Below are 26,139 nucleotides of genomic sequence, written 5' to 3' on the forward strand. Positions count from 1 at the left end.
ATGGCAGCACAGCAGCCCGACGGTGGCGGCGGCGTGGCGGCGCGATGATTCGGTGGTGGCGCGACGGCTCGGTCTCCCTCTTCTCCCCTGCGACGCAACTCACTTCTCCCTCAGACCTCTCTTCCTCTCCTTTTCTTCCCCGACACAACCCTCTCTTCCTCTCTTCTCCCTCGATAACCCTTTCTCCCTTCTCTGTCTTTCTTTCTTTTCTTTTTCTTTTTTTCTTTCTTCAAGCTTCCCCTGTTTTCCCCCTTTCTATTTTTTTCCTTTTCTTTCGTTGGGTATGGGGTGGTTAGGTTACGGTTAATTGTTTTGCGGTGTAAAATTATTAATAAAATAATAAAATAAAGTAATAATGTAAAACTAAATTAAATATAAAGTAAATATTTTTGAAATATCATTTAATTACTAACTTGAAATTTATTTTCGAATAAATATTAATTCAATAAAAATTGATGATAATTAGATTAATTATTTTTTATTTATAAAATAAAGTTAAAAATTTATTTATTAAATTAATGCATATAAAATACTCATTATTTTTTAATTGTAAGAACTCTAAATAGTAAATAAGAGTTTATTAAATTTTTTATATAAAAATATCTAAAATGTAGTCTTAAATAAATATAATACATCATAATAATTTATTAATAACTTTTAAAAATTTAAAGGTCTTACCACTAGAGGTTTTGAATTTGAATCAAAAGAACCAGTACAAACTAAATTCTTGTTGGACTGTGTTCAGTAATGTTTCCATGATAGATTAAAGGTTTAGTTGCTAATGGACATAGAATTATAAAAGTGTTCTATCTAAAAACAAAAAAAATTCGTCTTTATTTTATTTTAATCTTCTCATTATTTCTGTTTCTATTTAAGAAACAAAATCAAAACACAACATAAGTGACCACTATATTATGCTTAGTTTCTCAATGACACAACCTTGGATAATTTTTTTTGGGTTGATATATATATAATAAATGCTACATTATTTTTGTCTTGCTCCAATTCCAATTAAACAAAGATTAATGTATTTATATATTTTCTTGCAGATAAATAATTATGTTTTATGCAGATTTAGAAAGAATAACATTAAACCTCGTCAAAAGAGAAGGAAACCTGTGGCTCCTGAAACTGTGGCTACTGTAATACCGGTAAATATTGATTTGATTGATGTCTTTAATTTTTTTTTAACTATAACGAAAAAGTTCAATTTTAATTTTATAGCTTATTGAGTTGTGTTTATATGTCTTCAAGTTTCAATTTAACATCTCATACACACTCTTTCTTTTCAATAATAATAGTGGTGTCTTTGAATACGACCGTTGAAATAACAAATTTAGAAATTACATTTTTATTTATTTGAACACAATATTTCTGATTAGTTTGAGTTGGTTTTGATTATTTAAATCTATATTTGCGTATCTTACTGTCTACAGATTTATAATAAATGGCTCTTTTATTTAAATGGAACAAAGATGTTTTAATTTATAATTACAGCTTCTCTTATTTGCAAGACTAAATAAATAAATAAAAGATTTTGATTTTGAAAGAATATAGGCGAATAAAGTAGTTCGAGTAATTAAATAAAATAATTAAAGATTCAGTAATTGATTTAAGAACTACAACTTATTTTCTGGTAGACCTTACTTATTTACTTTAATTTAGAAACCAACTTGATTTGCATATATATTGGGCGAAAGTCAAATAATAATTATTCTTTAACAAAAAGAAAAAAAAAATTCGTTTTACAACAAATGTCACATTCATTATAGTATTCGTATTGTAAGCATTATTCTGTATTTTTTTTTTCTTCCAATTGAAATTGTGTATAAAAATTATTAAATTTTTAGATTAAAGTAAATCTGAATTTATGATGCTAGTTTGGATATTTAATTTGACTCGGTTTCCTACCTTATTTTCTATAACCATATACTAGTTACATATAAATCACACAAATAGTGAGCATGCAGTTTTTGTTTTATGTTTTTTTTCATTATTATTATTATTATTATTATTATTATTATTATTATTATTAGAATCTATAGGTCAAGTTCTTGATATTATTATTGTATTCTTGATATTAGAATGCCAATGATTATGTTGGGATAGTAGAATTTATTAAACAATCAGAGAATGAAGATGAAAGGATGGAGATTCAAAATAAATCAGCAAATCAATTACGCAATAATGGAGATAAAAAGATTGATGAGATTCAGAGAAAACTAACAAATCAATTAGAGAATAATAATGGAGATGAAAAGATTGATGAGTTTAAGAGAGAACTAACAAATCAATTAGAGAATAATAAGGATGAAATAAAGGTTGATGCTTTGATTACTACTATTGGAATTGAGGCAAACTATGACAAAATGGAAGATGGTGATGATGATAAAGATCACAATGATATGACATGGCCAGAGTTTTTTGCAATGCAATTGATAGAAGTTAACAAAGACTGGTTCATCCCAAACGATGATGTCTCCCTAATTCCAAATAAATTTCACAATGACACGTTAAAGAAGTTTAAAAAGGTTTTGTGATCAACTATATCTAATTTTTGTTTTTCTTTTTTATTTATTTTTAGTTATTTAAATATATTCGGGTTCAATTTTGTACAAATTTTTGTTTTGGTCTAATAGATTTATATATTAATTTTTTAGTGAATTAAAAACTACTTATTAATGTAGTTAATTTGTTTTTTTTGTCAGATGGATTGGACAGCCCAATCCTAGACATTATAGTTAATTTATTTAACTTTGTTCTAGATAAACTGAGGGTGCTTTTTCTGCAATTTAGCATTTATTTAGAAGATGTAGTATATGCATCATGCGTGCTAATTAATGGGATTTATTCTTGAGCTACTCCCAAAAAAAATATTCAAGAATGACTTTTGAGTTTTGATGTTTGGACCTTGGAGAATTGATTGTTTAAATGAAACTAGTGTAAAATCTGGGCTATACCGGGTCAAATACTATTCATTTATAAAATTTATTGATATTTATTTATTGGGATTAATAATTACTATTTTTAATTTAAAAGGTCTTTATATATAAAAATTTATTATACAGTGTATAAAATTATTTTATTCTATATTCTTAAAGAACAAAATAATTTTATTATTTTTTTAGTTCATATTAAAAAAATTTATTTAAATATAAAAATTATTATGTTTGTGTTTAAATATGTTACTATTGTACCATTCAAAATTTTTTTTAATAAAATTAGTTTATATTCTAATTACACAAACAATAAATACTAACTAAATGATATTTATTTATATTATTAGTCTCTAGCGTATAAGTTGTGCTACTCGTAAATCATATATTTAATTTATTTTATTATATTTATGTATACTTTTTTTATAAAAAGATTGATATATATTTATTGAAAAAATTAATTTACTTAATATATATAGAAAAATTAAATTATTAACCTCTTTTGTTATATTGATATTTAATTTAGTTAATAATTTTTTTCAAATGCTTTAAAATACATTGTAACTAAATTTTAAAAAACAGACAAATTAACTATTATGAAAAGGTAAATTAACTATTATAAAATAGTTTAATATTTTAATATTAAATAATTATATTAATTAAAATACAAAATACTATTCGTATATTAAACATTTTTGACACCTTTATAAAAATAATTAATTAATCACAAATTTAATAACAAAATCTTTTTACAATTGTTAAAAAAATACAAATATTAAAATAGTATTTATTATAAAAGATATAGATATAGCAAGAATAACAAAACTTAAATATTGAATATGTTATTTTTAGATATCTATTACGAATAAATTCATTAATATATTTTTATTATAATATTTTTTACCACTAAAATTTTGAATAAAAAAATATTTAATTTATTATTTTCCATGATAGTAAATAAGATAGTAAATTTTATTTATTTGTTTAATTATTTCGTAGAGGATTTTTATATCTACTTAATATACTAAAACTGGGTTTTCCCCCAGCTACTAAAGGTGACGTGTCGATCTCTCATGCCTCCGTTTTCCCTCCAAAACGAATAAATTTTTTTCTATTCTAAATTATTTTATTGTAATTATATTATAATTAATACTAAATAAATAATATATAATAATACTAATTTGGCAACATATCCTCATTATAATTATATCAAATCAATATTTAATACACTATTAAACTACTTATCAATTATCAATTAAAAATACTTTTAATAATTTTAATGATAATAATAAGGGCAAAAAATCATATTGAGCCAGAGCAAGAAACTTGTAACCAAAATGCGCCAAATCCAATTTCGTTTCAGCAATGAGCCAAAGTGTATTTTAATACAATTCGAACCAAGCTGGTTCGAATTGCACTCCTTCATAATTCGAACCAAGATGGTTCGATTTAGTGTTCTACTTTTTTGAATAATTCGAACCAAGGTGGTTCGAACTTCTCCTATACATAATTCGAACCAATAAGGTTCGAACTCCTCTCATACATAATTCGAACCAGGGTGGTTCGAATTATGCTTTGTATTCGAGTCCATGTAATTCGAACCAGGTCGGTTCGAATTACTCCTAATGCACTCCTTCATAATTCGAACCAGGCTGGTTCGAATTATGTGTGATTCGACTATATAAGGAGTTCGAATCACCCTCATGTGCAGAGTGGCAAACAGACATGTTGTGAAGTTAGCGGGCCCGCTCCAGCTACTGCAGTCTTGGATCTTTTGGCGGTTTCCTCAGTTTAGGCCTGCAGGATATGAGACGTTCAGCTGGCCGTTGGCGTCGAGGTACTATACTGGGCCTATTCTTTTTCAATATGACTTAGAGAATTGCGTGTATGTTAATACTCTATTGCATAATGTAAACACAGATATTAGTATATGTAACTCATGTGTATGGTGCAGATGGGCAGGTTACAACCCTTCCGGTAGCGAGAAAGGTCCGAGAGTGCGGTCGTGTGAATAACACTAACAATAACATCATGGAAACTAATTTTGCCCTGTCTGAGACGATCCTACTACCTGTGGGCATCTACGTCTAGTGTGACCGGGTTGGCGACAAAGGCCACACCGTTTTGGCCTGTTTGAATCCCATCCGATAGACATTGAACACCGAGCTAATCTGATAGACGCTATGAACATAGGAGCTCCAGCTAACACGTGCGTAGGCACAGCATGCAAGTGCGTGCTGACACGGGAAATGAAGAGCCTGAAAGTACCCGCAGTCACATGTCCGGGAGGCAAGCGATACTCGGTAAGTACCCAATGAGAAAGTACCAGTCGGAGTGGTCTCCGATACGGTGAACTCGGAGTTATCACGGTCATACAACGTCACCGTGAATCACCTGGCTGTCTTCAAGTTGGCCTCAATACACTTCACCAAATGCTGACTGAACTGCTGTCCGGTGCCCATCTGGGCCTCAGCCTCTCGCCCCTTACGAACAAAGAGTTCGGCCAGCCTACCATATGTTGCCTTCACCAGGGATGCTACAGGAAGATTTCTTACACCCTTGAGGATTGAGTTTACACACTCGGAGATATTCGTCGTCATGTGACCGAATCTCCTCCCCTCATCGCGATGCTGCGTCCACAAGGAGTAATCAATACGGTTCGCCCACTCACACATCGCCGGGTCTTCAGACCTCAGTATATCAAACCAGTAATCAAACTCAACCTCAGTCTTCGCGTACGCTGCATTCACGAGAAGCCTCCTAGCGTCTTTGCCCTTGAAGGTAAGGGCGAAATTGGCCGCTACGTGTCGTATGCAGAATGCACGGTACGCAGAAGGTGGTAACCAACCTCCGTCCGGGGCCTCAAGCGCAGACTTGATGCCGTTGTGCCTATCCGATATAACCAGCAGACCGGGAAGCGGGGTCACGTGCTGCCGAAGGTGCGAGAGAAAGAATGTCCACGACTCCGCATTCTCACCCTCTACTAGTGCGAATGCGACAGGTAGAATGTTGGAGTTCCCGTCCTGTGCAATCGCAATTAGCAACGTTCCCCCATACTTACCATATAGATGTGTGCCGTCAATGCTGACTAGCGGCTTGCAATGCCGGAATAATATTTTTATGTGAATAATCACCATCAAATTAATATATATGAAAACAAAACTAATAAAATTATAATTTAAATATTTTTTATTATTTTTATTTACGAAAGTATAGAGAGCTAAATTTTTTAATAGCCAACTTTAACTTTTTTTTTCTTTTTTCCTCTTTAAATAATTTATCTTTACTCACTTTTTCCTTTACCTACACTTATTAGAATTTTACTTCAATTCCTAACATATATTAGCCATTTTTCTCATGGCTTTCAACAAAGTTATCGTTGGCTATAGATATTCTGTTTCATTTTTGGATGTTTTCTAACTATGATTTAGATTTTTTATATATATAGTTTTTTTTTTTTTGGGTGAGTTTCTGATATACAGAATAACCGAAAGCAGAAACATTTTTAGAGTGTAATTAATTAAAAAAAATACTAATTTAAAAATTATATAAAATAAATTAAATCTAATTAGAAAACTAATTATTTATCACAGCCACTCGCAACTTTTGTAAGAATTTATTTTAATTTACATTAATATTTAAATTAGGTAGAAGATAATTTCTTAGTTTTCTGTGAGACAATAGATACTACTAAAAATGATGAGAGATCGAAAGCCCGTGAATCACAATGATGAGAATAATTTTCTTTTTATGAGAGCTCTTGTATTTGTTTGAGGACAACTTTGGACATAGATGGAGATTCAGTTGAGGGAGATATGCTACTACAAATCCTTGTTTCCAATGAGTGTAACTGTTGTGATGTTACTAAAGACTCCTCCTAGTGGGACTTGACCATAGAGATGGTTGTAGAACAAGTTCAAACTATTCAAAAAAGTCAAGTTTTCAAGTTCATAAGGGATTGTACTTGAGAAGTTATTGTCAGAAAGGTCTAACCTATGGAAGAAGTTTCTTTCTACTCAAAGCTCTGTTAATGCAGAATGTGCACTAAGTTCTATGGGAATGACACCAGAAAACTTGTTTGCATATAGATATAACATGGAAAGATGCTTTAAGTTACCAAATCCTGCAGGGATTCAATTATTAAAGGAGTTGACAGATAAGTTAAGATATACTAAACCTTCTTCATAGCCAAAGTCTGAGTAGGTAATGTTGGGTTTTTTGGCTCCCTTCCTATGTGGAGAAAAAACCCAAATGCTAGTATCCAAGTCTATGAATAGTTGAAGTGGCTGAGGTGAGTTAGGGTTGAGTGAGAGAGGTCTCATTTGCAAGGAGAACACCAAACACTAGAGAGAAGAGAAGAGAGAAAGTTATTTTCGCACATACATAAAGCTGTCTCTGTAAATTGGTCACTGCAGATTCGTTAACCGTTGGATCGAGCTCAAATTTGGACAGTGTGTTCTACACATCTGGTTCTTTAATTTCACCGATCGGATCTTCAATTTGACATCTGTAGCTGGAGATATTGGTCACTCACAGTAGCTCTATTTTTGTGGTATTTTCATCTTCTTGTTCTTGTTTTGTAAGCTTTGAAACTTGGGTTGTTTGGCTTGTTGTATGCACGTTTTGTGCAGTAATTTGTGACTCTCTTGTACCCTATTTTTCATCATAGTGAAGCTATATCCTGGTCTTGGTGACTCGTGGTTTTTACTTCTCTCATTGAGGAGGTTTTCCACGTAAAAAATCTTGGTGTGTTAGCTTGTTTCTAATTTCTTGTTTATGTGATTTTTCTGCTGCTATTGGGTATTATTGTGCTGGTGTTAATATTTATTGTGAGTGGATATTGTTGCTCCTCTGATTCTTGCAAGTAGGGAATTGTGTGTTTTATTCCTATCAATTGGTATCAGAGCTCAGTTTTGGGTATTTGGTTATAACTTGCTTGAAAGATGGAGGCAAATAATTCTACTAGGATGATAAATTTAAATGGCACTAATTACCATCTATGGAAGGGCAAAATGAAAGATTTGTTGTTTGTAAAAAATCTACATTTACCCGTATTTTCTACACAAAAATCAGAATCTAAAACAGATGAAGAATGGGAGTTTGAACACCAACAAGTTTGTGGTTTTATTAGGCAATAGGTGGATGATAATGTTTACAATCACATTGCTAATGAGACTCATGCTAGGGCTTTTTGGAATCAAATTGAATCCTTGTATGCTTCTAAGTCTGGCAATAATAAATTGTACTTGTTGAATATGTTGATGAATTTGAGATACAAGGAGGGGTCACAAGTATTGGATCACTTGAATGAATTTCAAGGGGTTCTGGATCAGTTGTCAAGCATGGGAATCAAGTTTGAAGATGAAGTTCAAGGATTGTGGTTGCTAAATACTCTACCAGATTCTTGGGAGACATTTCGTATCTCTCTTACTAATTCTGCTCCGAATGGTAAAGTGAGCATGCAACTTGTTAAAGGTGGCATTTTAAATGAAGATATGAGAAGGAAGATGCAGAATTCTTCGTCACACTCTGAAATGTTAGTCACCGAAACCAGGGGGAGAAATCAGAATAGAGTTCAAAAGGGTAGAAGTAAAAGCAGGAGCAAATCCAAAGGAAGATACAAGAATGTTGAGTGTCACTATTGTCACAAAATGGGTCACGTTCAAAAATATTGCTATCTTTGGAAAAAGAAAAATAAAGGTAAGCAAGAAAAGAAGGATGATAGTGGTAATGATCGTGTATCTTCTATTTCAGATGATCTTCTTACTGTTGATATTGCTGATTACGAGTACAAGGTCAATCTTGTTTCTGATGATGAGTTCAGCTGGGTAATTGATAGTGGCGCCTCAATACATGTTACACCGAAGAAGGAGTTCTTCACTTCTTATACTCCAGGTAATTTTGGAGTACTTAAGATGGGTAATGATGGCTTGGCTAAGGTTATTGGTATAGGAGATGTTTGTCTAGAGACTAATATGAGAATGAAGCTACTACTCAAAGATGTTAGACACGCTCTAGATGTTCGCTTGAATTTGGTTTCAATTAAAAGGCTTGATAATGAAGGCTTTGTAAACACTTTCGGCTTTGGACAATGGAAGCTTACTAAAGGCAACTTAGTGGTGGCTCGAGAAAAAGGTACTTCAAGTTTGTATGTGATGCATGCCATGATTGCAAAAGGTAGTGTGAATGCGATTGAAAGTAAAGAAGTTTGTAGCTTGTGGCACAGAAGACTTGGTCATATTAGTGAAAAAGGACTTAGCTATTTGGCTCGAAAGGATGCTCTTTCAGGTTTGAAGAATGCAGAGTTGGAGAAATGTTCTCATTGCATGGCTGGCAAACAAAGAAGATTATCCTTCAAGAAGCATCAACCTTCAAGAAAATTAGACTTTTTGGAATTGGTGCACTCCGATATTTGTGGTCCTTTGAAGGTACGGTATTTTAGTGGAGCTATTTACTTTATTACTTTTATTGATGATCATTCAAGAAAGATTTGGACTTATGCTTTGAAAACGAAGAACCAAGCTTTGGAAAAGTTTAAACAATTTCAAGCTTTGGTTGAGAGGCAAACAGGTAAAAAGCTTAAATGTATTCGCACTGATAATGGTGGTGAGTATTGTGGACCATTTGATGTGTATTGCAAGCAGCAAGACATTAGGCATGAAAAGACACATCCTAAAATACCTCAGTTGAATGGTTTGGCAGAAAGGATGAATAGAACACTGATTGAAAGAGTTAGGTGTATGCTTACTGAAGCTAAGCTACCTAAAGTCTTTTAGGGTGAAGCGCTACTTACAGCGGCTCATGTGATTAATTTGAGTCCTACAATTGCTTTGGACAATGATGTTTCGGATCATGTTTGGTCAGGCAAAGATGTCTCGTATGGTCACTTGAGAGTCTTTGGATGCAAAGCATTTGTTCATGTTCCAAAGGATGAGAGGTCCAAGTTGGATGTGAAGACAAGGCAGTGCATTTTTATTGGGTATGGTCAAGATGAGTTTGGTTACAGGCTTTATGATCCAGTTGAAAAGAAGCTTGTAAAAAGCCGTGATGTAGAGTTTGTTGAAGACCAGACCATTGAAGATATTGACAAGGCAGAGAAGAGTCAATCACAAGAGAGAAGTGACTTGACTGATGTAGATCCAGTCCAGCCTCCTTCGTCAAAACTAGCAGAGAATCAAGATCAGGAGCATATGCAGCAAAATGAGCCTTTGGTTCCTGATGACCAGGAGATGGGAGATCCGATTGATGCTCCAGTTGATGATGATGCTGATAATCAACCTGAGTTACCTGAAGATCCACCAGGTTTCCATCCTAGGAGGTCTACTAGAGAGCGACGACCTTCAACGAGGTATCCTTCTAGTGAGTATGTAACATTTACTGATGGATATGTGACCTTGACTGATGGGGGAGAACCTGAATGTTATGAGGAAGCTATGGAAGGTGACGACAATAAGAAATGGTTTGATGCAATGCAAGATGAAATGAAATCCTTGCATGATAATCAAACATTTGAGCTTGTGAAGTTGCCAAAAGGGAAGAAAGCTTTGCAGAACAGGTGAGTTTATAGGTTGAAGCATGAAGAAAATTCTCAATATCCAAGGTACAAGGCTAGATTGGTAGTCAAGGGCTACAGGCAGAAAAAGGGAGTTGACTATAATGAAATCTTTTCATCGGTTGTGAGAAGATCTTCTATTAGGACTGTTTTGAGTTTGGCTGCAAGTCTTGATTTAGAGATAGAGCAGATGAATGTGAAAACTTCTTTCCTTCATGGTGATCTTAAGGATGAAATTTACATGGAACAACCTGAAGGTTTCAAGGTAAAAGGCAAAGAGGATCACGTTTGCAAGCTGAAGAAGAGCTTGTATGGCTTGAAGCAAGCTCCAAGACAATGGTACAAGAAGTTCGAGTCTGTTATGGCAGAACAAGGCTGCAAGAAGACTACTTCTGATCATTGTGTATTTGTTAAACAATTTGCTAGTAATGATTTTATTATCCTTTTGATATATGTTGATGACATGCTTATTGTTGGTCAGAATGCTTCTAGGATTGATATGTTGAAGAAGCAACTTACAATGTCATTTGCAATGAAGGACCTTGGGCCAGCAAAGGAGATTCTTGGCATAAGAATCGAGCGTGATAGAAAGGAGAAGAAACTTTGGTTGTCACAAGAGAAATGCATAGAGACAATGTTGCACAGGTTTCAAATGGAGAAAGCAAAGGCCGTTAGTACTCCTCTTGCTACACACTTCAAATTGAGTTGCAAGCAAAGTCCATCAAGTGATGAAGAGAAGAAAGACATGGAAAAAGTTCCATATGCATCAGCCGTGGGTAGTTTAATGTATGCTATGGTGTGCACAAGACCGGATATAGCTCATGCTGTTGGTTGTGTTAGCCGTTTTGTTTCAAACCCAGGAAGAGAGCATTGGAATGTTATAAAATGGATAATGAGATATCTTCGTGGTACTTCTAACATGAAGTTGTGTTATGGAAGTGATAAGCCTATTCTAGTTGGTTACACTGACTCAGATATGGCAGGAGATATTGACTCTAGAAGATCCATTTCAGGCTTCTTGGTCAACTTTGCGGGTGGAGCTGTGTCTTGGCAATCAAGATTGCAAAAATGTGTTGCTTTGTCTACTACGGAGGCCAAGTTTATTGCCATTACCGAAGCGTGCAAGGAGATGCTTTGGATGAAGAAATTCTTGAAGGAACTCGGGTCTACTCAAGAGAGGTATGTGTTGTTTTGTGATAGTTAAAGTGCTATACATCTTGGTAAAAATTCTACTTTTCATTCTCGGTCCAAACATATTGATGTGAGGTATCATTGGATACGTGATGTTTTGGATGCTGAGTTGTTGGAATTTGAAAAGGTTCATACTGATGAGAATGGTTCTGATATGATGACCAAGGTATTACCAAGATGGAAGTTTGAAGTTTGTTGCTTAATCGTCGGATTGGCGGTTACCTCCACATAGTCGTGAGGGGGAGATTTGTTGGGTTTTTTGACTCCCTTCCTATGTGAAGAAAAAGCCCAAATGCTAGTATCCAAGCCCATGAATAGTTGAAGTGGCTGAGGTGAGTTAGGGTTGAGTGAGAGAGGTCTCATTTGTAAGGAGAACACCAAACACTAGAGAGAAGAGAAGAGAGAAAGTTATTTTCGCACATACACAAATCTGTCTCTGTAAATTGGTCACTGCAGATTCGTTAACCGTTGGATCGAGCTCAAATTTGGACAGTGTGTTCTACACATCTGGTTCTTTGATTTCACCGTTCGGATCTTTAATTTGACATCTGTAGCTGGAGATATTGGCCACGCACAGTAGCTCTGTTTTTGTGGTATTTTCATCTTCTTGTTCTTGTTTTGTAAGCTTTGAAGCTTAGGTTGTTTCGCTTGTTGTATGCACGTTTTGTGCAGTAATTTGTGACTCTCTTGTACCCTATTTTTCATCATAGTGAAGCTATATCCTGGTCTTGGTGACTCGTGGTTTTTACTTCTCTCATTGAGGAGGTTTTCCACGTTAAAAATCTTGGTATGTTAGCTTGTTTCTAATTTCTGGTTTATGTGATTTTTTCGCTACTATTGGGTATTATTGTGCTGGTGTTAATATTTGTTGTGAGTGAATATTGTTGCTCCTCTGATTCTTGCAAGTAGGGAATTATGTGTTTTATTCCTATCAAGTGCCATAGAGTTTGTTCATCCGTAGATCCAAAACTTCAAGATATGATAAGTTGGAAAGGCATTGTGGAATTGTTCCTGTGAAATAGTTGTTGGACAAGTCGACAACCTCGAGAGAACTTATATTGCATAAGATGGATGAAATCTCATTGGTCATCAAGTTAGAACTAAGATCAAGGTATTGCAGGCCATGCCATGAGAATTTTTCTATTGATGTCAATTGGTTTGTTGAGAGGTTCAAATGATATAAAGAATCCAAATCATGTATCCATTTGGGCACTTTACCTTGGAGCTTGTTATTGGATAAATCAAGTATGAGCAACCTCGGAAATTTTCCTGAGAACTTTGGAAAGTCAAGCATGGTGTTGGAAGATAAGTGCAACATTTCCAAATTGGAGAAAGTGTAATTGGCATTGACATCAGATTTTAGTGATATTGATTCATAGCCTGAAAGAGTAAGAGAACTCAAGTTCTGAAGTTTGGAGAAGAGTGAAAATTTGACAAAACCACCATGGTTATCTGATGACAAACACAATTCAGTGAGGTTCACAAGGTCGAAAATCGACTTTTGAATATCTCCATGAATTTTGTTGCCGCATAAATTTAAGTACAGCAAGGAATAAGATGAGATTTCACTTAGATTTCCTGTGAATTGGTTACTTGAAAGGTTTAAATGTTTCAAAAGCGGCAAAGATAAACACCAAGAAGGAATTGTCCCATTTAACAAGTTGTCATCCAGATATAATTCAGTCAGATTTGAAAAACCTGCTATTTGATTAGGTAAGGGCCCTTCAAATTTATTAGAAGAAAAATCCAAGATGGAAAGTTGAGTCAATGTAAACAATGAGAATGGCAACTTTCCCTGTATTTTGTTTTTCCCAAGATTGAGAGTTTGCAGTTTATTTAGCCCACCAAATATATCTGGAAGTTGACCACTTAGTTCATTGTAAGAAAGATCCAAGACAACAAGATCTTGAAGCTTCCAAAGAGATGAAGGGATTGAACCAGAGTTCATTGGATGAAAGGTCTAAATGAGTGAGAAGCTCTAGCTTTGAGAAAGATGCTGGGACTGCACCGGTTAGATTATTGTTTGAAAGATCCAAGTAAGTGAGATGTTGAAGGTTTGAAAATGAGGATAGGATCGAGCCGAAGATACTATTAGATGAAAGGTCCAAGTGAGTGAGATGTTGAAGGTTTGAAAGTGAAGAGGGAATTGAACCATTAAGGCCACATTCAAACAAAGTCAAAGAAGTGAGATATGTGAGATTAGAGAAAGATGAAGGGATCATTGATCCTTGGAACTCACAAAATGAAAGATCCAAAATACTAACAGAAGCATTGCAATTCAATCTAGAAACATGGACTTGAAGGTATGTGTTTCCATATAGATGTAGCTCTTTAAGATTGGGCAAACAAAGAATATCACTTGTCAAATATCCCGTTATATTTGTGTTACTAAGACCAAGAGTAACCGAAGAGAAAGACCAATTGGTGATTAAAGACAAAGAACTTAGACGAATTGATGACATATCTGTATAATCTAGAAAGATCTCTGCATTTCGCAGCAGCCTCTTCCAAGTGGTTTCTGTCCACTTTAGATTTAAGTTACCTGAGAGATCTAATGAGACTAATTTGGAAAGATATGAGATTTTAGAAGGAATATCACCTTCAAAAGAACACCAAGACAAGTTCAAGTGTGTAAGATTCACAAACCCGCCAAACTGAGATGGTAATAGAGGACCATAGAAACTATTGTGAGCAAGGTTGATCTTTTGGAGATGAGTAAGATGGAAAAGACTACTTGTAGAATTGTTTTTACCTTCAAGCCCATGCCAGCTGAGGTCGAGACCAATCACGTGACCAGACGTGGATTCACACGTGACAGCAGGCCACGAACAGCAATCTGTTCCATTTTCCCATCCATCAACTTTTAGCGAGTTCTTGAGTTGAAGCAAGGCAGAGTTTTGGTCAGGATGGCATAAAGGCAGAGACAAAGACGAAGACGAAGAGAAAGAAGTGAAGAACATATGTAGACACAAAATGATTTGAAATTGCAGCAACAAAAGAGACCCCATGGCCTGATATTGATTTGGTTCAACAGAAACTGGTTTACTTGGGACTGAAAACAGAGGCAAGAATGATAGAATGGAAAATAACAAGCAACTAATGAGGATTTATAGCCAACTAAGATGCAATGCAATCCAATTAACTAATCTTAAGTACATCATTTCTACTCTAAACTAAAACACACATGAACATTTTTTAATATTGGTTATGTTAACAATTTATATATGATCATAGTTTTACCGCTGCAACAGCTAGCTCTGCAATATGAACACCAAATAGTTGTTGGATTTGGATACCAAAAAGTAAAACGACAAAGAAATAATAATAACATAAGACTATATTATATAGCAACCTAGGCGGGGGATCCACAGTTCCACACGGAAACAAAGACCTTTTTTTTTAAAGGAAGCTAAACTTTGACTCAATGTCTCAATGAGCATTTTGTTATTCATATTAAAATATTGATATTCAAGCACGTTTTGTTCTCTCTATTCAATATAGTTCTAGTGATAGTTTTAGATACTTTGCTATATTTTAGTTGCACCATTTTGGGATGTTAAGATTAACTCATTTTTTTTAATACTAATATGAAAAGTGATATACTCCACCGTTTATCCGAAATTATTTAATATATAAAATTTTTGTCAAAAAAAAAGTTCTTGATTAGCGGATTAAAAAAAAAGAAAACTTTTCATAAATAAATTCGATGGGTAAGTTTGCACATGAAACTAATTCATGAAAATTTTCACCTGAGTTTTCTTTTGGTGGTACATTGACATTAAATGTGCAAACAAATGATAAAGGAGTTAAGTAGAAGATCAATCCCTCATTATGATGATGATCATCACACCCATGATTTCAAAACTTGCAAAAAGGGCTAATCTCAATTGAGTTACAAGGCTTATTGGTGTAAACACCCCCCATTCTCTTTTGAACAAAATTATGAATGTGTTCACATTATTGATTCTCATTTTCAATATGTACCTTCCCATCTTACATGGTGTTGCAAAAATGGCACCAAAACATGCCAAATAGATCTAAAGAAGAACAAAAAATGAAAAGAGTGAACCTTAATCTCTGTCAGAATTTTCCTGATCATCTATATAGTCGCTAGAAATCTCGTGCTGCGGTCTCTTCGCAAATGCATCTCCATCGTAGTCTGCATCGTCCGAGTCCTCACCATTATTCCATTTTCTCTTCACAATTTTAGGGACAAAGTGAGTTACTTCTTTGGCCTCCAACATCTCATCCTCACCATTTATCCTTTCGAACCGAACAGCGCTCACTTTTCTGGCATTTCCAGCTAGTATCTGCAGCAAAATACAAAAATAGTTGCAAAATAAACCTACCGGGTGAAAAAAAATTACTATAGTTTTGCAGTATCATTTAACTTGCTTATTTCCACACACTCTAAATTCAATAAACACAAGCTAAGATTTTGAGTGAGAATCTTCAGGCAGCAACAAATTGATTACCTCGAGTTTAAAAATCTGGTTCTCTTTTGAGTCCTGGTTGTCAGACTTGGTCTCCTCGTTATCATCATCTTCATCTTCTCGTTCAAGAGACACTGTCCTTGCCAAGAGGCTGTTTTGCCGCCAAGTGCAACATTGTGTTCTCCTTATAATCTGTTGCCAGCACCATGTTCTCCCAAACTTTTGGTTTCGAAGTCGATATTATCTTCCTCAATTTCTCAATGACAAGGGGTTGCTTATTTATCACTGCTACCAGTAACACGTTTCGCTTCCTTAAGTTGGGGTTGTAGATGGCACTTGGTATCCTGGATTGAATCTCTTCCACCAATTCAACTATGCCGTACTTTGCTGCCACCAAGAACGGTGTCATTTTCTCCTCGTCGTTGTCATCATGATGTTCATGGGCCACCATTTCCCTATTAATGGTGGCATGAGAATGTCAAGATAAACAGGCTGCAAAACAAGGAAAGAAGCATTTCGTATGGAAATTCATTAGACACAAAAGAATGCAAGAAAAATAATTCAAGAGAAAAAGAGAAAAAGAAACTTCTATGTAGGGAAGGTTGCTTACCCTTCCATGGGAAGCTATTAAAAATAACATACCTGATTCAGCTCCCCACCAACAGCTTCAGCTAGAGTTCCAATGGCATCATATACAACTTATAACACGTGAAGCAATCACTGGAACTTGAGAGAAAGGATAGGAGTCATCTAAAGAAGAAATACAAACAAATCATGAAATGCAAAATGCAAGTAATGCCACATGGATCAGATAAAGCTACCACATGTAAAAAAACTATGGTAATTATATGGATTCAATCAGCAAAATATAGGAAAATCAACAAACCCTGATGAAGCAATATGCAAAATATAAAATCAAAAAGCAAACTCTAACGAAGGAAGAAATAGAAATTACAAAAATTAAAAACCATAAAAATCAGAATTAGCACCCCCCCCCCCCAAAAAAAAAAAAAAGAAACATATTAGAACAGCAAAAAATCCACCAAAAGAAAGAGTACAATTCCAACAGCAACTGCCAAGAAGCTTGTGTACCTAAGATAAAACATATTGTCTAACAAAATTCGAACCATAATGCAAAGATTTCTTAGATCAATGTTAACAAAACAAAGCAAAGGCATTTTACACGTTTCTAGTTAATCCCACCAATAATTATATCAATGACAATTTTAACTCAAACAACAAGCTAACAAACAGTAAAAAATTATAACTCAAATCATGTAATGTATGCAGCACCAATAAGATAAACACTAACCAGTTGCCTCAATTCTTCAGCATGAGCTATAAGTTAAATCAATCATGATTCAATGTGCTCTTTAGAGTTCAACCACAGACGAAAATATATTGTTGCCTACAGAGACATCGAATCGAAATTGAAATTGACATTCAAGTGACAATGAAATGAAAGTTGAAGAGTGAGAGGTTAGGAGTACGGACAGGAAGTAATCGTAGAAGCCGAAAGTGAGGACAAAAGCACGGCAAGTCCTAGCAGCGGCGGCGGCTTCAATCGACCCCAGGAGCGACGACAGTGCACGGCGGAACAGCCTCCTTCTCTCTTGCGTCGCGTCTTCGTCCTCTCTCTCCATCTCGTTTGCGAATCGTCTCTCTCTCCTCCGGGCTCCCTGCTCCACGACGGCGATGGCGGCGGCTGCAGCGGAGTTGCGGCGGTGACCCCTTCTCACTCTCTGTTCTCTCGCTAGCGCCCTCTCATCAACGTCTCCCTCCTCTCCTCCCTCTGGTTCACACTTTCTCTCGGATCTGGGGGGGTGTGTGTGTGTGTGAAAGGGAGCGTGGTGGCAGCGGTGAGTGATGGTGAGTGAGTGTGAGTGTGGGTGTGTTAAGGTTAGGGTTTTGAACAATTCGAAGATGAATTGCGAAGGCAAGGGGCAAAACCTTTCTCTGATATGATATTTTGATGGCCAAAGGGGGGAAAGGGGAAAAAGTAAACTGAGAAAAATTAATTTGTTCTTTTTAAAAAAAAAACAGCTCAGACTCCCTCTAAAACCTCAAAGGCAAAAATCCAAAACCCTGATTACCCGCCCCGCACCCATTCTCCTTCTTCCTCTCTCTCCGAAATGGCTTCCGCAGCCTCTCCAAGAATACCCACCGAGACGGTGAAGAACGCCGTGGAGGCTCTCCTGAAGTGGCGAGATTCCAATTCCGAGTCTCACAAATCCAAACTCTTCGACGCCGACGAAGAATTCGTTTACTTAGTCGTCACTCTGAAAACCATCCCTCACAAATCCCGCGTTAACCCTTACAAGGTCCCTTTACCCCACTCTCTCCTCTCTCCCTTCAACGAAACTTGCCTCATCATCGACGACAGGTCCAAATCCAAACTCACTAAACAAGAAGCTCAAAAGAAGATCAAGGCCGATAACGTCGCCGTTTCCAAGGTCCTCAGGTTGTCGAAGCTGGCCTCCGATTACCGCCCTTTTGAGGCGAAGCGGAAGCTCTGTGATTCATATGATCTTTTTTTCGCTGATAAGAGAGTGGTGCCTTTGATGCCCAGGCTGTTGGGGAAGAAATTCTTTAAGAAGAAGAAGGTGCCGGTGCAGGTGGACTTGACTAAGAAGAATTGGAAGGAGCAGGTGGATAAGGCGTGTTCGTCGGCGCTTCTGTTTCTTGGAACGGGGACTTGTTGTGTTGTGAAGGTTGCCAAGGTTTCCATGGAGAGCGAGCAGATTGTTGAGAATATGATGGCTGCCATTGAGGGGGTTGTTGAGGTTGTGCCGAAGAAGTGGGCGAATGTGAGGTCCTTGCATGTTAAGCTTTACGAGTCGCTGGCGCTGCCTGTTTTCCAGGCTGTTCCGGAGGTGAAGTTGAGGATTGAGGGAAGTAAGGTTGAGGAGGCGGAGAAAGAGAAGCAGACGATGGAGGAGGAGGAAGAGGGCGAAGACCATAGTGGCGCGAAGGCGGTGAAGAAGAAAAAGGGGAGGATTCATGAAGTTAGATACATGGATAGTGAAGTTGGTGAGGATAATGTTGAAGATTTGGCAGGTAGTGAGGATGATGGTGGTGGTGTTGTTATGGAGGAAGATTTAAAGGACGCTGGAAAAGGTAGTGGAGAATTGGCGAATAAGAAGAGGAAGAAAGGGGCATTGAGTGAGTTGAGCAGTGTCAAAGAATTGAAAAAATCTGTTAAGAGAAGTGGTAAACAGGTTGAGGATGGAGATTCAGGAAAGAAGGGGAAGAATATCAAGAAGAAACTATCTCTATTGAAGTCAGAAGAAGCTGATTTGAAAAAGAAAGTGAGGGCCAAGAAAAGTAAGAAGGCTGCTTAAGGTTATTGTTAGGATTTACTGTTAGATTTCACTGCTTGATTTAACTCTTGGTGGCTGCCATGTGTTGTTTTCATTTGTTGAGTCCTCTGGCAGATTTTGTATCAAGCATAATTTGTTTTGTTATTCTTTTTGCGTTCTGTTTTGATCATTTTATAACTTGCTATTGCTACTATCCAATATTCCTATAATTGAGCTTTAGATTGATTTGCAAAAACTGCTTCTTACTTTGCTTTTTTCTTCAACTTCTCATCACTATAATACATCTGTTTTTATAACAATAATCTTCTCTGTTTTGAGTCTTGATGGCCAAGTTTAAATTAAAACAGAGAAATAGATTTCTTAAGATATTGACAAATGTGTGCTTGGTTAGAAGTTGGAACACTTAACCAGTAGAATGAAGCAAAATCAATGAGTGTTGTTAGATATGCATGAAAAAAAAGAAAAATATCATAATTTACTTGCAGCATCATATATATGTAACAATATACTTACAAATATAAAAAGACATAAACAGAAACAACCAAATTAAAGCCTCAAACGAAATATAAAAAGACACAGCAGCATAACATACAAACTTAATTATTGCACATTTATGTTACAACAAAAACCTGAAACAGATTTCTCATGCAGAAGTTGTGGCCACTAAGTTGTTCTTGCACGCCGGTTTCCACGGCTCCTCCTTTTAATTCTTTTGCCTCCAAAGATGATCACAAGCCATTGAGGTTTTCCAATTGAGAAAACACAGCATCCCAAGCCAATTCCAAATACCATTCCACATGCATATCCTATTGCCACTGGTTTCCAACCAAATCCAAACTTGTCTTCAGCCTCAGAAGATGGATATTGCTGTTGAGGGACATTTTTGTTGCATTGAATTGACAATGGAAATCCACACAGCCCCATGTTTTCCTCATAGGAATCGTTTGACCATCACCATCTTCCTCTGACCAAAACCCCAAAGTTACACACTTTCCCTCACTACCCAACGATCCTTCCTCCTCTTCAGGTCCAATTCGCACCACCGAGAACGTTCCTTCTGGTGCGAAGAGCCACGCCGAAGCGCTATGTGCATTGTGCAAGAGCATGAATGGGAAAGCATTGAGGGATTACATTGGGGAGAATATGAGGGACAAGGCTGTGATCAAGGCTGAGCTTAGGACTGCGTTGAAGCTTGCACCTGATCCTGCTGATATGGTTCTGGCTTCCATGGATGGGATTTTTGGTGGTGAAGTTGCGGCTAGGTATACTTTGGAAATGAAGAAAATGAAGAGGAGTTGCAATGTGTTGTTCCAGCAGCTGAGGGCTGTGGGTCCCAATCTGAGTGACAAAGTGAAGAAGAAGGCGAAGAAGATTGCTGATGATTGGAAAGGAAGCTTGGTGAGTGAGAATGGTGCTGGTGGTGATGCAGTGGGCGCAATGGCTTTCTTGCATTTTGCGGCTGCTTATAGTTTGCTTCCTGAGCTGACACTGAATGAGCTTGCCACTTTCTCGGCTATGGCTGCTGCTAATGATGAGCTCCCTGAGCTGTACCAGATCATTGGTTTGACCGAGAAGGTTCCCGGTGAGGTTTTATTCGAGCTTCCGATGGCTTTTTATTGTGTTTTGTTTCCATTTTTCGCTTTAAACTAGTGGTATACTATGTTGCATATATGGTACCATAGGTATATTCTGAAATTTATGAAAAAGTTATTGACAATATAAGAAGTATAAAATGTTAGTATTTGATGCATATGCACATACGATATGCATAGTTGAACAAAAATCAAGTTTTTGGGCATCATAGGTTGTGGAACACGTTAGATTTTCAGTAGTTGCAGTAATACTAACTGTGTATGTCATTGTTTCCTTTAGCTTTTGGAAAATGGATGTGAGCTTGTAATTTGAGATGGTAACAGGACTGATATTGGATTTCCAATGTCACCATTTTGGTGGTTTTTAATGTGGAAGACACTGTGTATGTGTGTTTTGCAGCTCTTGTTCAGAAGCTTATAGATAAGGGCAAACATATTCTGGCTGTGAAGTATGTTTTTGAGTTTAACCTTACTGATAAGATACAACCGGTTCCCATATTGGAAGCTTATCTCAGTGAGTCTCAAAAACTTGCTCGAAGACTTTCTGAGGAAGGGAAGTCAATGGTATGTGTGCCTCATCCTTGATTGATTGTGTTGCATGGTGCATGGTGTCGGTTCTTATTACACTTATTATGGTGTTTTTACAGGGTGAGATCACAGCTAGAGAAATCCACGCGCTGAAATCAGTAATCAAGGTTATCGAGAATCATAACCTTGATGCTGAATATCCCCGTGCAGGCCTTGAACAGCGTATAGAGCAATTGAAGAAGCAGAAGCCAAATGTAAAGCATTCCACACCAGCTTTTGCTAGAAAGCCTCCCCAGCACAAGCAGCAACATAGTGGAAACAAGCGTCCTCAAATGTCTGCTCCAGCTGGGCCAGCAGCAGTCCTGAATAATGTCAACAGTGCTGGTTCAACCATCCATCAGTACCAACAACCTCACTTCCATTCAACAGGTTTGTTGCCAGAAAATTCAAATCCATACATGAGAGCCACGCCTTATGGCATGGTGGCCCCAGCCCCAAGCATCTCACCTTACCAAGGTGCTTCAACTGGGCCTTATGGTCTTGCTGGTGTCCCAATGGGTCCCAGTGTGAACCCTGGTCAAAGTGGTTCTCATCTGAATTCTTCCGAGCCACATGTACCATCTGGTTATTATGATGGTACTGCCTCTGCCTATGGTGGTTATGGTCTGCAACATTATTACCAACCATCTTATCCCCAGTAGACCAAGAGCTTTCTTTTTGGTATTATAGTTTCTCGGTGACTTGTTTTGCTGGAATTTGGTTATGATAGCGTTGCTTGCTTTGTTGACCTCCGTGGTCATCGGACAAGAACTAGATACAGTAATTAAGACTTGCAAGGGAATGTTTAGTTTCACAATTTTTATTCCTTATAACATTTTACGTCTACAGTTTTCCTTTTAGGTTAAATTTTGAATTATGGTCTTTAGACTTCTCGGTGGTTGCATTTTTCCACTCCCTAGCTTGCTTTTTCTTTTTTCGGCTAAGAAATGGTTTGGAAAATAAAAGCCTCTCAAATAGAAAGTTTCCTTAGTTGTAGCTTTCCTTGCGAATCCCTGAATTAGGGTTTTACTTAGTATGCTTGGGATTATAATGATTTTAAGGAAAATATTCACTTTGTTTTAACAATCTTCCTTATTAAGCTTTTAGATCATGCATTACTTCAAGCAAAATTAAATTAATTTAAATCACAAGCCAAATACAACTTCATTCTTATTCTATATTTTGAAATTTGACCTAACTAAGGGCTTTTGATATTGAGGAGTGCTTATGGTTTTCACTTCACTACGAAAACCACATGTATGTATAGATTATGTCTTGCAGTAATCTGTTGACAACTTTGACATATAATACATGATTTATGTACTCATTGGTCTTGTGCCACTGGCAGAACCAATTCAAATTGAGTAACTTCTAGCTTTTGTAGATGTAGGATTAGGATGTAAATGAATTGATGTTCAATGTTATCAAGCTAGTAGCATTTGGTTGAACTATGTTGTCTATGCTTTGGTCTATAATAGACTAATAGTTGAGGCCTTGTTTTTTCTAGATAGCAGCCCAAATTGTAATATGTTTGGGTTACCATCAATCACATATTTTTGGATTTAAACCTTGGGCTGCCCTCCTTGATGCTGTCTTGAGTCAGTCTATAGAGTTGAGGATAGTCATAATAGACAATAAAAAATTGGGTAAATTACACTAACCCGTGAGGTGTAGTATAATTATACTCACTCCCCCTCTAGTTGCTCAATATGAAATAAGATAACATTTTGTTTCTAAATTGTTCAATAGCCTTTTAGATATCACAAAGGTGTCATTACCAAGCATGTGTTTTGAGCATAATGAATCTAATTGAACAAGAGTTGGCTCACTTGGCTATGGTCCATCCATGGCAAATACATGGCTCGAGTTCAATGACACTTTTGGTATTGGAAGCTTCTTGCAGGATTGCCCTGAATTTGGACCGAGACCATGCCTTCTTATCCTTTTTCAGTAATAAAAATAAGTAATAAATAATTAAGCTTTAACCAAATGAGATTCTTAACTCTAATATTAAGACTAGCTTTAGGGAGTTGTTATTCCATTATGTTTTTCTGCATACATTTTTCTGTTTTTCATGATATACTGGCATCAAGTCTTACCTTTGCATAGTTAAAAGTTGAAGAAAGATAAAAATGTATGAGAGAAATTTGAAACTGTTGTACCTATATAGTGATCTATTACCCTATGAAAAGATGTGTCTGTATTATTATTATGATGTTGTGTAGATTATTCCTCCTACCTTTCTTCAGAACATTGGTGAATGCTGATCCTTTTTATTTTGTGATGTAACACGTAAGAGACCTCGTTTTCTAACGTGTTTTGGATTATGTTTTATTCCAATTATATGGTTGAGATGTATTCTCAATGCGTTCCATAAAAATTGCATCGTATGTGAGAAAATTTCATTCAGATGAAACTAATTGAATGCTTAACTTTGGTATAGAAAAGTGTTACGGACTGACGGTCCAGCCCAAAAAGCCGCCGGGTCGGGGCACCGCCCCACCCAAGCCCAAGGAGCCCTAATGGATCCCTTTGGGTCGGTTAGCCATAACCGACCCAGAGACCAACCACCTCACAATCACACCACTAACCGGGTCGGAACCCCCAGGGTTGGTACTCGAGTTACCGACCTCCCAGTACGGACGACCCGCATGCGTGGAAAGTGACAGCTCAAACTCTCCACCAATGGGCCAAGCTACCACTAGGCCCACCCAACACGCTATATAAGGGGAAAGGACAGCTCTCCCCCCAATGTACGTCACATCCTTACCTAACTCTGCCACCCTCAGTACGGACTCTGACTTGATCGTCGGAGTGTCCTTGCAGGTGGCCACCCCCTCACTTTGCTCGTTCCCCAACGTTGCCGGTACCCGCTTTGCACTCGCCCGGATCTCTCTCCCTCCTTATCACCATTCATCGACAACCCGATTACCCGAGAACCCCAGGTACCGAACATTGGCGCCGTCTGTGGGAATCCCGACGCAGACATGGAGCGGCACATCACCTCAGAGGAGCTCCGCGAAGGTGGCGGAGCCCGCCTGAGTAGAGCGAGATCGACGGCCCGGAACGCCGAGCACCCGAGGCCGTCCGTTCAGCCCAACCAAATGTATACCCAAACCCCCGAGAGGCGCCGTCCTTTCAGTGGGACAGGAGCCGACAGCGCCAGGATCATGCAAGAACTCAGGCACAGGGTTCAGAACTTGGAGCGGGAGCTGGCGGCAAGGGACCAATCCCAGGGAAACGCCGGCCACTCACACGGCGGCGCTAGCCAGTCCCACGCACGCACCCACTCCCCCTCACATGTACACAACAGCCAAGCAAAAAGCCTAACAAGGCGCGAAGAGACACACACACAAGCGAACTCCAGACCCACCCGAAGCAAGTCGGAAGGCCGTTGGGGGTCCTAGAAAGAGGAGGACCGTAAGAGAGAAAACCCCATCATCATAGGGGCAACCCCTTTTCATCCCTCAATCCTCAAGGTCCGGCTCCCGAGGAACTTCGATAAGCCAACGGACATGAGGTATGATGGGACCAAGGATCCCCAGGAACATGTCACGGCTTTCGAAGCAAGAATGAATCTGGAAGGAGTAGGCGACGAAGTCAGATGCCGGGCATTTCCTGTAACACTAGCCGGCCCGGCAATCCGGTGGTTCAACACTCTCCCACAAGGATCTATCACGACTTTCGCAGACATCTCCCAGAAGTTTCTAGCACGGTTCACGACGCGCATAGCAAAGGCGAAACACCCGATCAACCTGTTAGGGGTCACCCAGAAACCCGGCGAACCAACCAGGAAGTTCTTGGACCGGTTTAATGACGAGTGCCTGGAAATCGACGGCCTCACGGACTCGGTCGCCAGCCTATGCCTAACGAACGGCCTATTGAATGAGGACTTTAGGAAACACCTAACAACCAGGCCTGTATGGACCATGCAAGAAATCCAGAGCATAGCCAAGGAGTACATCAATGACGAAGAGGTCAGCCAGGTTGTGGCGGCCAATAAACGGCAGCCACCCAACCCACCACCTCGGCATACGCACCAGACTGAAAGGTACAAGGAAACTCCTAGAGACAACACCCCAAACAAACTACCCAAGCAACCACGGGTAGGGAGGTTCACGAACTACACGCCACTCACGGCGCCTATAGTAGAGGTCTACCAGCAGATTGCAGACAAAGGAATCCTATCCAGACCAAGACCCCTGAAGGAGAGAACGGGAGGCAACAAAAACCTTTACTGCGATTACCACAAAGGGTTTGGTCACAAGACCCAGGACTGCTTTGACCTCAAAGATGCCTTGAAACAAGCCATCAGGGAGGGGAAACTAAACGAGTTCTCCCGGCTCATTAGGGAGCCGAGGAGACGGGAAAGAGAATGCTCCGAGGAAGACCGAAATCGGGCTGTCAAGCCTAGGCAAGAACCTACAGGGGACGCCAACAACCAGCCTTTGTGGTTAACGTCGTAGTTGGACGAGATAGTCCCCCTAAGTCCAAATCAGCAACAAAGAAAGATTCCCGGGTGCTCTCCATCTCAACAGAGAGCCCCAC

The 26,139-nt window shown here is 37.8% G+C and overlaps 4 protein-coding genes, 1 non-coding gene and 1 pseudogene across 8 annotated transcripts; 4 read left to right on the forward strand and 2 right to left on the reverse strand.

The window, feature by feature from the left end:
• On the forward strand, positions 1-2,540 carry LOC148550331 (uncharacterized). Its single transcript, XM_088494434.1, has 3 exons — positions 1-39; positions 1,050-1,151; positions 2,085-2,540. Exons 1-3 carry the CDS (start codon positions 1-3, stop codon positions 2,538-2,540), a joined length of 597 nt encoding a protein of 198 aa, XP_088350560.1.
• A 10,070-nt stretch (positions 2,541-12,610) lies between these two features.
• Positions 12,611-14,742, reverse strand: LOC148550332 (uncharacterized; annotated as a pseudogene).
• Positions 14,743-15,485: 743 nt separating this feature from the next.
• On the reverse strand, positions 15,486-17,897 carry LOC107609187 (uncharacterized). Of its 3 annotated transcripts, none has more exons than XR_015892347.1 (5): positions 17,607-17,897; positions 17,425-17,520; positions 16,755-16,832; positions 16,155-16,604; positions 15,486-15,989 (listed from the first exon to the last, which is right to left on the reverse strand). It is a non-coding gene; the product is annotated as an uncharacterized LOC107609187 (transcript). The 3 variants fall into 3 exon arrangements; XR_015892346.1 differs by having other exon boundaries at positions 16,755-16,838; XR_015892345.1 differs by having other exon boundaries at positions 16,755-16,862.
• A 286-nt stretch (positions 17,898-18,183) lies between these two features.
• LOC107609186 (uncharacterized) lies at positions 18,184-20,380 on the forward strand. 2 transcript variants are annotated; one of them, XM_016311053.3, is made up of 2 exons: positions 18,184-19,436; positions 20,084-20,380. In XM_016311053.3, exons 1-2 carry the CDS (start codon positions 18,245-18,247, stop codon positions 20,137-20,139), a joined length of 1,248 nt encoding a protein of 415 aa, XP_016166539.2. In that variant the 5' UTR covers positions 18,184-18,244; the 3' UTR covers positions 20,140-20,380. The 2 variants fall into 2 exon arrangements, with proteins under 2 accessions (XP_016166539.2, XP_088350238.1); XM_088494112.1 differs by having other exon boundaries at positions 18,245-19,454; positions 20,084-20,222.
• A 123-nt stretch (positions 20,381-20,503) lies between these two features.
• On the forward strand, positions 20,504-22,677 carry LOC107609633 (FRIGIDA-like protein 1). Its single transcript, XM_016311639.3, has 3 exons — positions 20,504-21,014; positions 21,425-21,588; positions 21,672-22,677. Exons 1-3 carry the CDS (start codon positions 20,537-20,539, stop codon positions 22,251-22,253), a joined length of 1,224 nt encoding a protein of 407 aa, XP_016167125.1. The 5' UTR covers positions 20,504-20,536; the 3' UTR covers positions 22,254-22,677.
• A 2,429-nt stretch (positions 22,678-25,106) lies between these two features.
• On the forward strand, positions 25,107-26,057 carry LOC107606628 (uncharacterized). Its single transcript, XM_016308668.1, has one exon. The coding sequence runs from the start codon at positions 25,107-25,109 to the stop codon at positions 26,055-26,057; it is 951 nt and encodes a 316-aa protein (XP_016164154.1).
• The last annotated feature ends 82 nt before the right edge of the window (positions 26,058-26,139 follow it).

The sequence above is a fragment of the Arachis ipaensis genome, chromosome B7, assembly GCF_059453495.1.
Source record: "Arachis ipaensis isolate K30076 ecotype BB chromosome B7, ASM5945349v1, whole genome shotgun sequence".
NCBI classification, from domain to species: domain Eukaryota; kingdom Viridiplantae; phylum Streptophyta; class Magnoliopsida; order Fabales; family Fabaceae; genus Arachis; species Arachis ipaensis.

Bases quoted from the DNA above. Each gene is read 5' to 3' on its own strand.
- LOC148550331 (XM_088494434.1), top strand. From the start codon at position 1: ATGGCAGCACAGCAGCCCGACGGTGGCGGCGGCGTGGCG. The intron at 40-1,049 runs GCGCGATGATTC...ATTTTCTTGCAG, and splicing joins ACGGTGGCGGCGGCGTGGCG to ATAAATAATTATGTTTTATG. The intron at 1,152-2,084 runs GTAAATATTGAT...TCTTGATATTAG, and splicing joins CTGTGGCTACTGTAATACCG to AATGCCAATGATTATGTTGG.
- LOC107609186 (XM_016311053.3), top strand. From the start codon at position 18,245: ATGGCTTCCGCAGCCTCTCCAAGAATACCCACCGAGACGGTGAAGAAC. The intron at 19,437-20,083 runs GTAAGAAGGCTG...TTTCTCATGCAG, and splicing joins GAAAGTGAGGGCCAAGAAAA to AAGTTGTGGCCACTAAGTTG.
- LOC107609633 (XM_016311639.3), top strand. From the start codon at position 20,537: ATGAATGGGAAAGCATTGAGGGATTACATTGGGGAGAATATGAGGGAC. The intron at 21,015-21,424 runs GTGAGGTTTTAT...TGTGTTTTGCAG, and splicing joins TTTGACCGAGAAGGTTCCCG to CTCTTGTTCAGAAGCTTATA. The intron at 21,589-21,671 runs GTATGTGTGCCT...GTGTTTTTACAG, and splicing joins CTGAGGAAGGGAAGTCAATG to GGTGAGATCACAGCTAGAGA.
- LOC107606628 (XM_016308668.1), top strand. From the start codon at position 25,107: ATGAGGTATGATGGGACCAAGGATCCCCAGGAACATGTCACGGCTTTC.